Genomic DNA, 13,288 nt, shown 5'->3' with positions numbered 1-13,288 from the left:
CAATACATTCATGCCTTCGTGCAACTGCCCGTCCCTGCATAGCCAACAGGGAGCCATCACGCCCCCCTCCTCACGGGGCTAATCCACAGGGGAAAAATAGATATCTATCTCTCTATATAGATGTGGGTATATGTAAATATGTATAGGACCGCGGCAGCCACCCCCATCAGCTCCACCGCAGAGGGCTAGTTCTTTGAGCAGGGCCCCTGCTGGGTTTTATCAAAAGGAGCTCGCAGCAAAGAGCAATTTGGCAGCGCTCTCCCAGCTCGCCACAGTCTGCTCTTTGTTTCCAGGAGGGAGCTAAGGGGTCAAACCCTCTCACTGGAGCGAGTTCATAGTTATTTATTTACTTATGTCCATAAAGCCTTGGGGCGCGCTGGACTTGGGTCTGGGCTCCTCTGACCCCTGGGATGACAGCGGGGTGGGGACAGGTTGGTGGGGGGGGGCATCGCCTCCCTCCCCACCCCCGCTCTACCCCGGTTGGGGTCTTAGTCTGAGAGCGAGTGGGAGCCACAATCATATACTCTGTGGGCCCCATCTGCGTTGTAAGGCCCATTGTGCCAGTAGGAAGAGTCACAGACTGTCTGTAGGGAATTAATTTCGGACGCCGAGGAGTTGGCGTCCCTTCTCTTAGATCGTTTTCTATTCCTCAGGATAAACACGAGCATGCCCACTACAGTGAAGGCGGAGGTGACAAACACCAGCAGCAGTCCCGGGACCAACACCGAGATGGACACCCTGCTGGTGTCTAGATAGGAGTTGGAGTGCGTCCCGGTCTCCGCCAACCCAGTGCTGTTTTTACTGTGCGAAGTTAACGTGGGCGAGATCCTCGCGTACAGCTGGGGGCAGATCTCGTCATTGGAGAGGAGCATGAAATCCTTCCTAAAGAAGTTCACCGGCGTCTCACACTTGAGGTCGCTCATCAGCACTTCGGAACCCAGGCGTTCTGCCCATTGCTTAAAAGGCACAATGGTGCAGGAGCACTCCCAAGGGTTTCCGTGCAGGTCTATCTGGATGATGGAGGTTAACTGGTCCAGCACCCCTGCCACCGGAAGGTACATGAAGTAATTGTTGTGCAGGCTGAGCTTAGAGAGCGAGACCCCAGCAAACACGTCCACTGGTAGGGACCTCAGTAAGTTGTTATTGAGAATGAGGATCCTCAGTTTGGGCATGGCATTGAAAGTGCCAGGAAGGATGAGCTGGATTGCATTGTACTCCACGTTCAGGTACTCAAGGTTTTGCAGCCCAGCGAATTTCTCCCGGGACAGCGTGTCCAGGTAGTTGCTATCCATATACAGCCACCTGAGGTCCAAAAGGTTCTTAAAAGTGTTGTTCTCTACAGTAGCAATGTTATTGTTGCCCAGATCCAACAGAATGAGATTCTTGTAATCCACAAAGTGCGATTTTCGGATGCTATGGATCTTATTATCTCGAAGGAAAAGCTCCTGCACGTTGGAGAGTTTGGGCTTCAAATCAGCCAAACTGCTCACGTTCCGGTTGTTGCAGTTCATCTTTAAACCCGACCCCGGGATGTGGTCGCAGCTGCAGCCCCCAGGGCAGGGCAAGCCATTGGCTGGGGGTTTGTTTCTGGCGCTGCCGGTCGCTATCGCAGCAGTGGGTCTTATTTTGATCTGCCAGTTGCCTGGGATCTTTGTACCTCCGTTTGGAGCAGACCCTGGGGTGGCATGATCCTCTTGCCCATTTGTCTTGAAAGGGGTTGGCAGGGGGCCAGGAGCGAAGGTCTCTTCTTGGGCAGGGGGCGCTGGGAGACTTGAATCCACTCGGTTTTTCAAAGGACATAAGTCCTGTTCTGTGGTTTCATTGAGGTCTTTCCCCTGTAGTCTGGTGGGGGCTTCACAGACAACTCGGCCGATCAGAGCATTTTTGGGAATATTTTCCAGCCATTCTTTCAGGGAGAGGAGATCACAGGTGCAGTCCCACGGGTTATCCTCTAGCAGAATCTCGGCAATGCCAGGGATTTGCTCCAAGACTTCCTCATAGGGCAGCGTTTTCAGCCTGTTTCCCCGGAGGTCGAGGTGGGTGATGGGCACATACTGGAACACGTTGGCAGGTAGGGTGCTGATGAGATTGTCATTTAAAATGAGTACCTCCAGCTTGTTCAAGTCCTGGAAGGCCCCAGGGTCTATATCCCGTAATAAATTAAAATCGGCCTGGAGGTATTCCAGATCGTCCAGCCCCAGAAAAGTCTGCTTTCGAAAAGACTTTATCTTGTTGTTGTTGATGTGCAGCCTTTTCACCAGCTGCAGCCCCAGAAAAGCCCCAGGAACGATTTCATGCAAGCCATTGTTTTCCATGTGCAAACTAACCGCATTATAAAAGTTAGCAAACTCATTAGGGAAAAGTCGAGTGAGGGAATTACCATGCAGAAATAGATGGTAAAACTGGGAAGTCGGGGCGGTGAAACGCTGCAGACTTGTAAAGCCCTTTTTTTCACAGTCTACGTGTAGGTCCCCTTCTATCTCATTGCAGGAACAGATCTTCTCTTTACAAACGTCCCCTGTAACGTTTCCAGCGGCAAAACAAAGAGACGTCTCCAGCAACAGAATCCAAAGCAGCATTTTTAAAGCGAGCAATTCATCCCCGATCTCATCACAAAGTAACAGCGACCATCCTGCTCGCCACAGACACAATTCAAGTTCATTTAGTGCTCCAATGTCCGAACCCAGGGAAGGAGAAGAAAAGGGTTTGGGGGGGTGGGGGCGGATTCCTTCCTCCCTAACCCCCCCGCACTGCAACAACCCAGGCGCCAGTCAATAATTATATCCACAGACTATCCAGGCACGTAGTGCAAGGCAAGCAAAAAGGGAAAAAAAAAAAAAAAAAGGAGAAAAAAAAAGAAAGAAAAAAAGAAAAAGAAAGGAAGAGAAAGAAAAGAAAAAAGTAGAAAAAATAACCCCACTCCCCCTCAACCCTTTAAAAATTACCAAAAGAAGTTAAATATATACATATAAATTAAAAATACACCCTTACAGAACCTGGTCTAGTGGTCCTCCTCACTAATCGGGAAAGGAACAATGCTAGTAATTAGAAGCAAGTGCATGTTAGAGAAACAAGCAGAGGGTTTGCAGCGTAGTACAGGCGCACTGCCTGTGCATGGCTGTGCGTCGGACTGACCTTGCCTCTCTGATACAAAGCAGGGTTTTCGGCGGCTTCTGTAGCTGAGGCGGCTGATGGAGTTCTTGCTGTGGCTGCAGGTTGCCCAGAAGTCCCCCCGAGGTGCTGTCCAGTCCCCCCGGTGCTGAAATCACGCCCGACCGAGGAACTCACGCCGCCGAGCCAATGGCGCTGGAAAATTTCCGCAATCGCTGCGTTTTGTAGCTGTCCATCCTTTTCCTCTCCTTCCCTTCGGTCCTCTTCAGCTTTTTTTTCTGGGCTCCGGCTCTCGGTTACTAGCTCTTCTTTTCTTTTTCTCCTCTTTATTCTGCTCTTTCGGAATTACGTGGAGGGGGTGGAGGGCGGGGGGCGAGTTGTCTGAGGGAGGGAGAGAGCGCGAGAATGGGGAGGGGGGTAGAAGAGAGTTGCTAAGAAGCTCTGCTTGTTCCAGCCTGGTGCACTCTGAAAGATCTGACACCCTCTGCTGATCTGCAGTAGCAAAAATCCATCTGGTGAGGGAATGCTGAAGGAAAAAAAAAATCAATCCACGTACAGGGCAAGCGTTAAAAATGTGGGCATTAAAGGCTGTCGATCCACATAGACGCTTATTTTAAATGGATTATTTAATTCTTTTGCGTGCTGAAAACTTTACCCTTTCCTTTCCTTAACGACCTCACAGCCCCCACTACCTCCAGCGTTTGGAAAGGAGTGCTTTTAAAACATTTATTTCCCAATGGCTTGAATAAAATTAGTGTCAGGGTGTCAAGCGAACAGCAATTTGAGGTAATTATACTGCACGCCATTTTCATCGGTGCTTTAAATGCATTTCTTCCGTCTCTGCAGTACAATGTTTTATGCTATTTGATGTCTTTGAAATTTTTTTTTGGCATGTTGAAAGTGGTTATTTGGAACATGTAGTCATATCATATATATTTTTTAAACAATATAACTGGGTATAATTTTTTGTTGCATGGTATATAATTTAGACACATACTTTTTCTTTTTTAAACTTGGTATAGAATTTTAGTCAATTTGGTCGTTGAGAGTTAGGTTTCTCTGATGATATTTCTTGGATGTTATTTAAGTCTGCAGGGTGAAAATACAATGCAATGGCTTGCGTCTTTGAATCCAAACCCTAAAGCTTTCACTGAGAACCGGAAAAGGAGGGAGGGAGCAGGAAAAAAAAAAATCCCAGTATGATTCGTGAGTGCTCTTAAATACCCACTGGCAGACTGGCACAGGCAACACACACACACACACACACACACACACACACACACACACTCTGTCTCTCTCTCATACACACTCACAAAGTTTCTGAATCCATATGGACGAATTTAAAATGCTTACAAGTAAATAACCAGTTGCATTTTGAGAGAGAGTGAGAGAGAGAGAGAAAGAGAGAGAGAGAGGGAAAGAGAGAGAGAGGTAAAGAGAGAGAGACAGAAAGAAACCACTGGTTCCTAAGGCCCTGTGTGAATGTTATCTGCAGGTAGTGGGCAGTTTCTCTTCTCTGGGTCACTGGTGCTGGTGGAACTCCCAGCTAGGATTCTTCCCAGAGAAGGAATCGTCTGGTTCCTCAAACTTAAATGGAGCTTATAAACACCAAGTTCTAAAAACATCTGAGAAGGGAGAGAATGTGAGAATGCTGCTTGTTGGAAAAGTCAGCTGTTCTGCGGACTTTTTTTGACAGAGTTGACACCTTTTCCATCAATATATTCTAAAACTTGTGTGCATGATTTTAGGGTTTGAATTTATAGGATATTGTTATTATTTCCTTTCTTCAGTAGAAGCAGAAATATGTTTACATCAGTTTCCCTTTTAATTAGGTCTTACACAGTTGGACAGCTGTTAATATGCCTACTAATAATCTGAGTAAGAGATCCAATATTCAAAGATGTGTGCATTTTGAAAAGGCTAGAGAGTTAAAGAATTCCAGGAAGGATCAAGGATGAGGAAATTCAGGGAAGTGTAGAGGAAATTTTTTCCCCCTGGGTCCAGAAGCTAATTCTTAGGGGTAGGCAGTTTTCATATCTGTATATAATATTTTCATATAATGAAATGTGCTGCCTTCTGGTGAAATTCAGTAGGGGGGCATGGATGAACATTCAGTTTGGTGTGTGTGGGGGGGGGCAGGTTCAGACAACCTATTACTCTTCTAAAACAGTTCGGTTCTTATTTCATTTAACCCATTACCACATGTAGAAAGAGAAAGAGCTTAATCTGAAACCACTTCACAGGAAAACTGCTATGCAGTTGAGAAGTTCAGATGTGCAAGAGGAGTTAACCTGAAGGGAAGGATATTTCTGTATCTTTTTAATAGGACTCAAGTCTGAAACTTCTTGGCTCCAGAAACCACCCTACGAAAGAAGGCAGCCTCATGCAGTGTCTGTGATTGATAGGAGTAGGCAAGGCTCTAAAGAAGAGAGAGACAAATGCTCCCTGTTTAGAAAGAAAAATATTGATAGTAATCATCTAAAATCCCACTATTAAACTTAATTGGTTACTTGTTTATTCAGCTTGCTGAATAAATACTTTATGCGAAGAGACCCAAAGAACATATTTCAGTTGATTTTAAATGAACAGAATTGAGGTAACAAGCAACTGATACTCAGATGTCATCCCTGGCCCCACCCATTAAACTTTATATCTCTGTCCCCTGACTGCTTCTTGCCTCTCAAAGCACCCATCACATTAGAAAATTTACAGTCAGGATTTTCCTATTTCAATGTGTTACAATTTTTTTTTTCAATTTTACCCTCCTCAAATAGTTTATCATCTCTGCACTTTAAGAAAAGGTCTGTGGTACGGCCAGATGAGCAACCAAATCTCAGAAGAATATTAAGGTAATATTACCCATATGAAGATACTTAATAGAAAATTACAAGAACATAGACACACATGTAGCTCAGCTGAAAATGCACCCTCATTAATGAGCCCACAAAATTTTTCTTAAAAAATTATTTTTGTAATAAATGTATTTCAGAGAAGTAAAGCAGTCTCGAATAGCATATCCATGCCTCCAAAGGCTAACTCCTCAAGTATAACAGTAAATTTCTTGATAGGAAATAAAAAAAAATATGGCAATGTGTATGCGATCTAAACATTTCTAATGCCTTAGGGAAACATTTCTTAGGCATGAACTCTTTTTAAAAGGGCTCTACTATATCTATTTGAGCTCAAGTGAACTACTTCAATTGCTTTGCCTCTCATAACAGATGATCTCAGGAGCCTGAGATAAAGGATACTCCAAATGATGATGAGAATTGATAATATTTGCTCAGGGCTGTAGTTTTGTTTCTGGGCTGTGGCCAGAAGGATTTCAACTGTATCATTAAATGTTAATATTTTCTTATTCTTCCTCAAACAGGTTCATCTCTCAAGTGCCAAAAGTTAGCTGTACATATCGCACAGAATCATTACAATTAAAAATAGGATTACCAGTTTATTATCTATTTCCCCCAAGTGGGATCAAATTTCCCGATGTTTCCATATGTGCACTACATATTTAAGATGGAAGACTAGAAAACATAACCAACATTAATTTAAGATATTTTCATTATTTATCCTGCACAATTTTAAAAGTGTTCAGTTTTAATTTTTAATTTTAAAATACTTTTTTATTTAAAAAACACAAAATTATATATAGAAAGTCCATCTTTAGCCTTCTCCATGCTTTTTATTCCAGAAAGAACTACTGAAAACTTGTGTATAGTCATTTTGATAGTATTACTCTATTTTACAGATGTGGAGACTAAAACTGAGGACTATTGAGTAATTTACCAAGATTGAATAATACTAGTTGATTTTTCCAAAAGTGACAAAGCTACACACCAATGAGCTAAACTTTTATTCTCACTCCTAAGTCCTTATTTGCTCTAAATGTTGTTACTTTAGTTAAACTGTTCATGCATTAGTTTCCTTACTAGTAGATTAATTCATTGAAGTTTTTGGTCCCTTCAGGCTCTGTTTTCTAAATCCAAAATCTTTAAAAATTTCAGAAAAGTACCAATGTCTCTTGCTTCCTTAGACTTTTCACATTTGGACTTGGGATGTTTTATTAAGGTATTTGCATAGTCACTAGGGTTTGAAACCAAGAATAAATGTAATAAGCACTATAGAATAGAATTCACTAGTGCTGAGTTTAATCTACTACTATCCTTTCCTATGTTTCACAATATAAAGGGGTTGCTGGAATTCTTCCTTCTGTGATAACAACTATAAATTAAGAGATGAGAATATAAAACAATTATACCTGGAAACTAACATGCTTAGAATGCAAGATTTCCACCTATTTCTTTTTATTTTCTTTTTGTATGATTGTAAATAATTTTCTGGGAGTGGAGTGCCAAGACAATTATCACATTATGTGACTTCTGAAGGCAAAACCATAAGATATATGTTGAAAATATTTTCTTAGTTACTTGTCAAAATGCAGCTTTTATTTATAAGGAAATAAACAGCAAACTAAGTACAACATATAAAAATACTCTTACAGGGGCACATGACTGGCTCAGTTGGTTAAGCAGTTAACTCTTGTTTTTTGGCTCAGACCAAGATCTCAGGGTGGTAAGAGCCCTACCATGGGCTCCACACTGGACATGAAGCCTGCTTAAAATTCTCTGTCTTATTCTCCCTTTGTCCATCCCCGACCCCCGGCGCAGGAGCACACGAGCTCTTTCTCTCTCAAAAACCCCCCCCAAAACCAAAAAAACAAACAAAAAAAACTTTCACATTTTTACTTGTGTCCTGAAGTATATTTTTTCATGTTTATATTCCTTTAAATTTATATTGCTTTGGGTCATATGTTCGGTTATCTTTGATTAGAACTGATTTTTCTCATTAAGTCTCATTGTCTAATGAACCTGATATGAATCGCTATTTTGGACATATTGAGGAGAATATTAATCAAAAATATAAATTTGTATATAGAGAAATTCTAATTTATTTCTTTTTTTTAATTCTAATTTAAATTCTTTTTTAAAATTTAACATAAATTAAGCAAACAAAGATCTGTCTGAAAAGGGTAACACACTTAGGTATATACAGTTGACTCTTGAACAACCCCTTGCACAGTTGAAAATCCTCGTATAACTTTTGACTCCCTCAAAACTTAACTACTAATAGCCTACTGTTGACCAGATATCTTATCAATAAATAGCTGATTAATACATGTTGGTTAATACATGTATATGTATTTTATACTGTATCTTACTGTAAACTAGAGAAAAGAAAATGTTATTAAGAAAATAATAAAGAAGAGAAAATACATTTATAGTAATATAGTGTATTTAACATAAGAAATCTGTATGATGGTGGGACATGCAGTTCAAATCCAGGTTTTTCAAGAGTCAACTGTACCAAACTATGCACTATACCACAATGAAATGAAAACACATATATGCACAATTGTTTATATTAATTGGTGCTTTAATAAAATAGGTTAATAATTGTTAAAAAAATTCAACTGAGTACATTTTAACGATCTTACTGGCTTTACTCAATGATTGATGAACTGGGCAGCATTCTGTCTAGCAGATAGTGAAGTGCTCTGAGGAGCTGTACAAAATGAAAGACTTTTATAGGCAGAAGGGAGTAGGAACAAGGAAATTATACTAGCAAAAATCAAATTGGTTGTGGCAAGGTCACTTTTCTTCAGAACATGGCAGGGGTCTCTAGAGCAGATTACCTCACTGGTGGTGATTTAAGATTCCACTTTTGGGAGAGCCAAAACTAATTAAGTCTTAGTTTGGTGATGCAGGGCTTAGCATAAGCAACTCCGTTTTGGGTCTGTTGTTTTGTTTTTAACAGAACTTAATCTACTTTTTAAAATTTGTCTAACAAGACCCTGCAGATACTTACAGATAAAGAATTCTGTTTTTGTTTCCTACAAAGAATGTATTACATTTTGAGATAAAGCAATACATGTTACTTGTATAGATTTTAGAAAACACTGAAAACAACAGCAAAAAAGTAAAATAAAATATACAGAATTCTGTTAGAAATTAGTATAAACACACACATATTTTGCAATATATTTTTTGCACTTAACATTTATTTGTTAACAAATAAATAAATTTCATTGTTATTAAATGACCACTACTATATATTAGAGGCTGAATTCCTTTGAATGACCTAGAATAATTCTTTGAACTACTTTCACATTGTTGAACATTTAGTTCTTACCAAAATTTTTGCTTTCATAAGTAAGGCTGCAAAGAACAACCTTGCACATAGATCACTGTGAACATTATTATTTATTTTATTACAGATTCCTAGAAGTAGAATTGCCAGGTAAAAGTGTAGGAAAAATATTAAGACTTTTGATGCAAACTGACAAGCTGTCTACTCAAAAATTTTGCCAGTTTATATTCTACCAGCAGTAGATGAGATTTGCTATTTTCTTAAACCCCTGCCAACACTATTTATCATTATTTAAAATATTTTCCAATTGGTCAGTACTTTTAAAGTGAAACCAATGCTGACCCATTTACTTGAGCAAATAGTTTTCAATTTATGATTACTTATTGAGTATATTGTTTGCTTTCTCATTCCTATTCAAATTTTAAGATATATTTTAACTTAAAATTACTTCTATGAGTCCTTTCCAGACCAAGCCACCTATGTATCTGAGTCCCTTTCACCTTACTGGATTAAGTACAGTAACTAGTAAGTTGTATATTCTTTTAAAAATTGTTTGTAGCAATGATTCCTCACTAAAATGGACTATTCTTAAAGATAGAGCTCAAATCCTTTTATATTTTTATATCTGTCACCTAGCAAGAATACTAGGTGCCTAATACATATGGTATGCACACTCCATCAGTGAAATAAAGCAGTATGTGAGTTAGTGATGAACTGAATAGGCCAGATCATAAGAGTCAGAAAGCTCAGAGACAGGATTAATTCACAAACTAGTACCTGGGAAAGTGATACAATCTGTGAATTATTTAGGTGGGTTTTTAAGTTTCATGTTTTCCATGCATTATGTGCACTTTATATATTTTTTCCTGTATTATCATGCATATATTTATTAAATTATTTTGTTCTCTAGAAAATGAGTTTTTAGGCTACATTTTGTGTATCCCATAAGAGTTAGTACAGTACCATGCACCTGGATGACAATAAATGTGTGATGATGCTAATGATAGGATGCATTGCTGCTTTTGTGAGAGAAGTGGCTTGTGAAATTAGCTGTTGTGAACATAAAAGATTAAAAAATCATGAAATTCTATAGACCCAGTGAGGTTAACTTCTCAGATTACTGATCAGATTTTAAAAATGTATAAAAACAAAATATTATTTGCTATTCTGTTAGTCTTTTCAGAGTTACAGCAAAATCTTAAAGAAGCTAAATCATCTTTTCTTTTCCTCCTGTTTTCTTTTATAAAATCTTTTCTTTCTTTATCTTTCTCCTTGTCCCACGAGTTGTGTTATTATTTTGTCATATACATTACTATGTCTTCCCTGGGACTTATTTCAAGACAAAATTTGACCATCTGTCTTGCAAGTGTTTATGTGCTGTCAAGATGATACACCATTTAAAAAATATATTATACCCATATTCGGTTTCATCAGTTTAAAAAAAGTGTTAAAATCACTAATTTATTTTTACACGCACACACGTGCACACTAACCACTCACAAACACGTATACACTACAAGCATAATGTATCATTTTATAACTACTGCATACAAAACACCAGAATACAAAACTGTAAGATGGATAATACCACAACTGACATTCTCAGTCTTGATTCTTGATATACAATATCTTGATCCAGAGAATAAATGTCTAAAAGTAAAAACACACGCACTATTGCAAACCAGGTAAAGAAATGCATTTAACAGAGGCAAGGCCTTTTTGTGATGGCCATTAAAATTACATCACGTAGATGGCTAGTGTCTAATCAGATGGCTAGTGTTTAATTAAAGGGGTGGATAAAAAAGGTCAATGCCATCTTTTTTAGATTTCTGCACAAGCACTATGTATTAGTAACTAATTTTGATTTCAATATTATGAAAAATGGAAATCTTATAGGACATTTAAATTGCCCAAGGAAAAGGGATTAAATATTATTTATTAAATTAGAAAAGATGTTATTTTCTAATCAGTTGGAATTGGCAGTTCTTGCATTTATGGTAACTATTAGGCTGTGAAAAAGCATTATCTCACATGAGCAGTTGCCTAGAGCAGTGAAAATATCATGTGCTTTGGCATCAAACTCAGGAAATCATACTTTGCTGTACACTGTGCTTATGGGGGAATCTCTTACTCCATTCCTGATACTAGTCAAATTCCCACCTTTTAAGTCTTATTTGGAGATAAACCATTTATATTATCATAAGTGATAAAAACATTAGGCACCCATTTTCCCAGATCTCCAGGTAGCTAGGGCAGATCATATGACTCGGTCTCGCCAATCAGACTCACGTGTCTGGATTTTGAAATTAGACCTGTTGACACATTGGAAAATTAATGAAAGAATTACCTCTGGCTGCAGTAGCAATGGCAGTAATGAGAATATCCTCCACAGTTGCGGCAGGGAACATCTCGGGGTCCAGGGCTGGGGAAGGATTTGTTGCAAGCTTTTTGCTGCTGGTTAGAGCATTGGCAGCACCATCCTCAGCAAAGGAGTGCTACAGCAGAATTCCAACCAATTTTGATTATGGGGCCACTTTCTTTCCTGCCCATGGACCCAACCTGGTTCTCTGATTTTTCCAGAAATTCTGGGAGCTACTCATTTACCTTTCTCTACATGGTTTTTCTGCCTGAGTAAATCAGGAAATCAGACTGATCTGAAGTGGGATAAACTGATTAACTATACCTTCTTATTCTTCTAGGGAAGTCCTGTTTGAGTTGGTTATTACCCCCCAAATTCTACCAATCCTTTTTCTAATGCTCGTTTATCAAAGAAAATTGTACAAAAAAGTAGGTAATTGGGAGCTATTTTCACCCAAAGATGGTTCAGGGTTTCAGGCTATGATGGTACAGGCATACAGCACAGGAATTTAAACTTTGTAATCACGTTTGAAAACCCACAGTGTCACTGCAAAAGTGACATTGAGAAATAAGGCTCTATGCCTAGTAGATAGGTTGTTTTAACTTTGCGGCCGTTCAGTCACATATTCAGTTGTTACGTTGAAGGTAACAGAAGGTAAGCTGATGTTGGCATATGATGCTGCATGGCTTGCATAATTCCCTTGAGAGAATTTTGTTATTTCTCATTCTACTTGTATCCCTGCAGCTAGGCTAACTAGCTACATTTCTGTTTCTTCTTGAACAAGCACCTCTATTACAGCCATTTATTAAACATACTTATAAATTTCCAATTACTTCAAGCTTAAATTCATATCTAAATCGCAGTGAGGTATCCCTTTCCTGGAATATGTTGCTTTGTTCAAAGCCTTTGTCCTCTAAGGTTATCACTTAGCCTAGGATGTGATGTTATATCTAGTATTTACTAATATAAGCTAATATAAACAAATATATGTACATATACATATATACACACAGATATAGGTATACATGCATATGTTTGTGTGTGTTTATATGTTTTCTGAAGTGTGATTTTCTGTCTCTAGTTGGTTGTTTCCAATTAGTATGAATTTTGGAAAAGTGCCTAATTGTATTTATCATCATTTTTTGTTATTTTATTCCAATTAAATTGGAATAACTTATTTTTGAGAACATAAGATTCTGTATAAAAAATGGACAATTTCTTTTTTTTTTTTAAGATTTTATTTATTTATTTGTCAGAGAGAGAGTACACACAAGCAGGCAGAGAGGCAGGCAGAGGCAGCGAGAGAAGCAGGCTCCCTGCTGAGCAAGGAGCCCGATGTGGGACTCGAGCCCAGGACCCTGGGATCATGACCCAAGCCGAAGGCAGCGGCTTAACCAACTGAGCCACCCAGGTGTCCCAAAAATGGACAATTTCTATTCTTTGTCTATAATCTTTATAATATTCTCTTTCTGCCTTACTTTTTTTTTACTTACTCCTCTTTTCAGCATGGCACAGCTTAAAATTATCATGCTAAAAAAAATTCCATTGACTGGCTTGGAAAATATATGTGCATAGATTATTTCAAATATAATGAAAACCTTTAAATAAAGAAAGTAAATTTACTAGTTTAATAGCTATGTCAGAAATTATTATATTAGATACTAGATTTGC

At 38.8% G+C, this 13,288-nt stretch overlaps 1 protein-coding gene across 1 annotated transcript; it reads right to left on the bottom strand.

The window, feature by feature from the left end:
• Positions 1-488: 488 nt before the first annotated feature.
• Positions 489-2,579, bottom strand: SLITRK1 (SLIT and NTRK like family member 1; the record flags this gene model as incomplete). The annotated part of the gene is made up of 1 exon (XM_080799339.1): positions 489-2,579. The coding sequence occupies one exon, from the start codon at positions 2,577-2,579 to the stop codon at positions 489-491; it is 2,091 nt and encodes a 696-aa protein (XP_080655465.1).
• Between the last annotated feature and the right edge of the window lie 10,709 nt (positions 2,580-13,288).

This window comes from Martes martes (genome assembly GCF_963455335.1).
Source record: "Martes martes genome assembly, chromosome: 3".
Classification (NCBI taxonomy): Eukaryota; Metazoa; Chordata; class Mammalia; order Carnivora; family Mustelidae; genus Martes; species Martes martes.
Note: the sequence above shows the minus strand (reverse complement) of the source record. Positions and strands in the feature narration are given on the sequence as shown.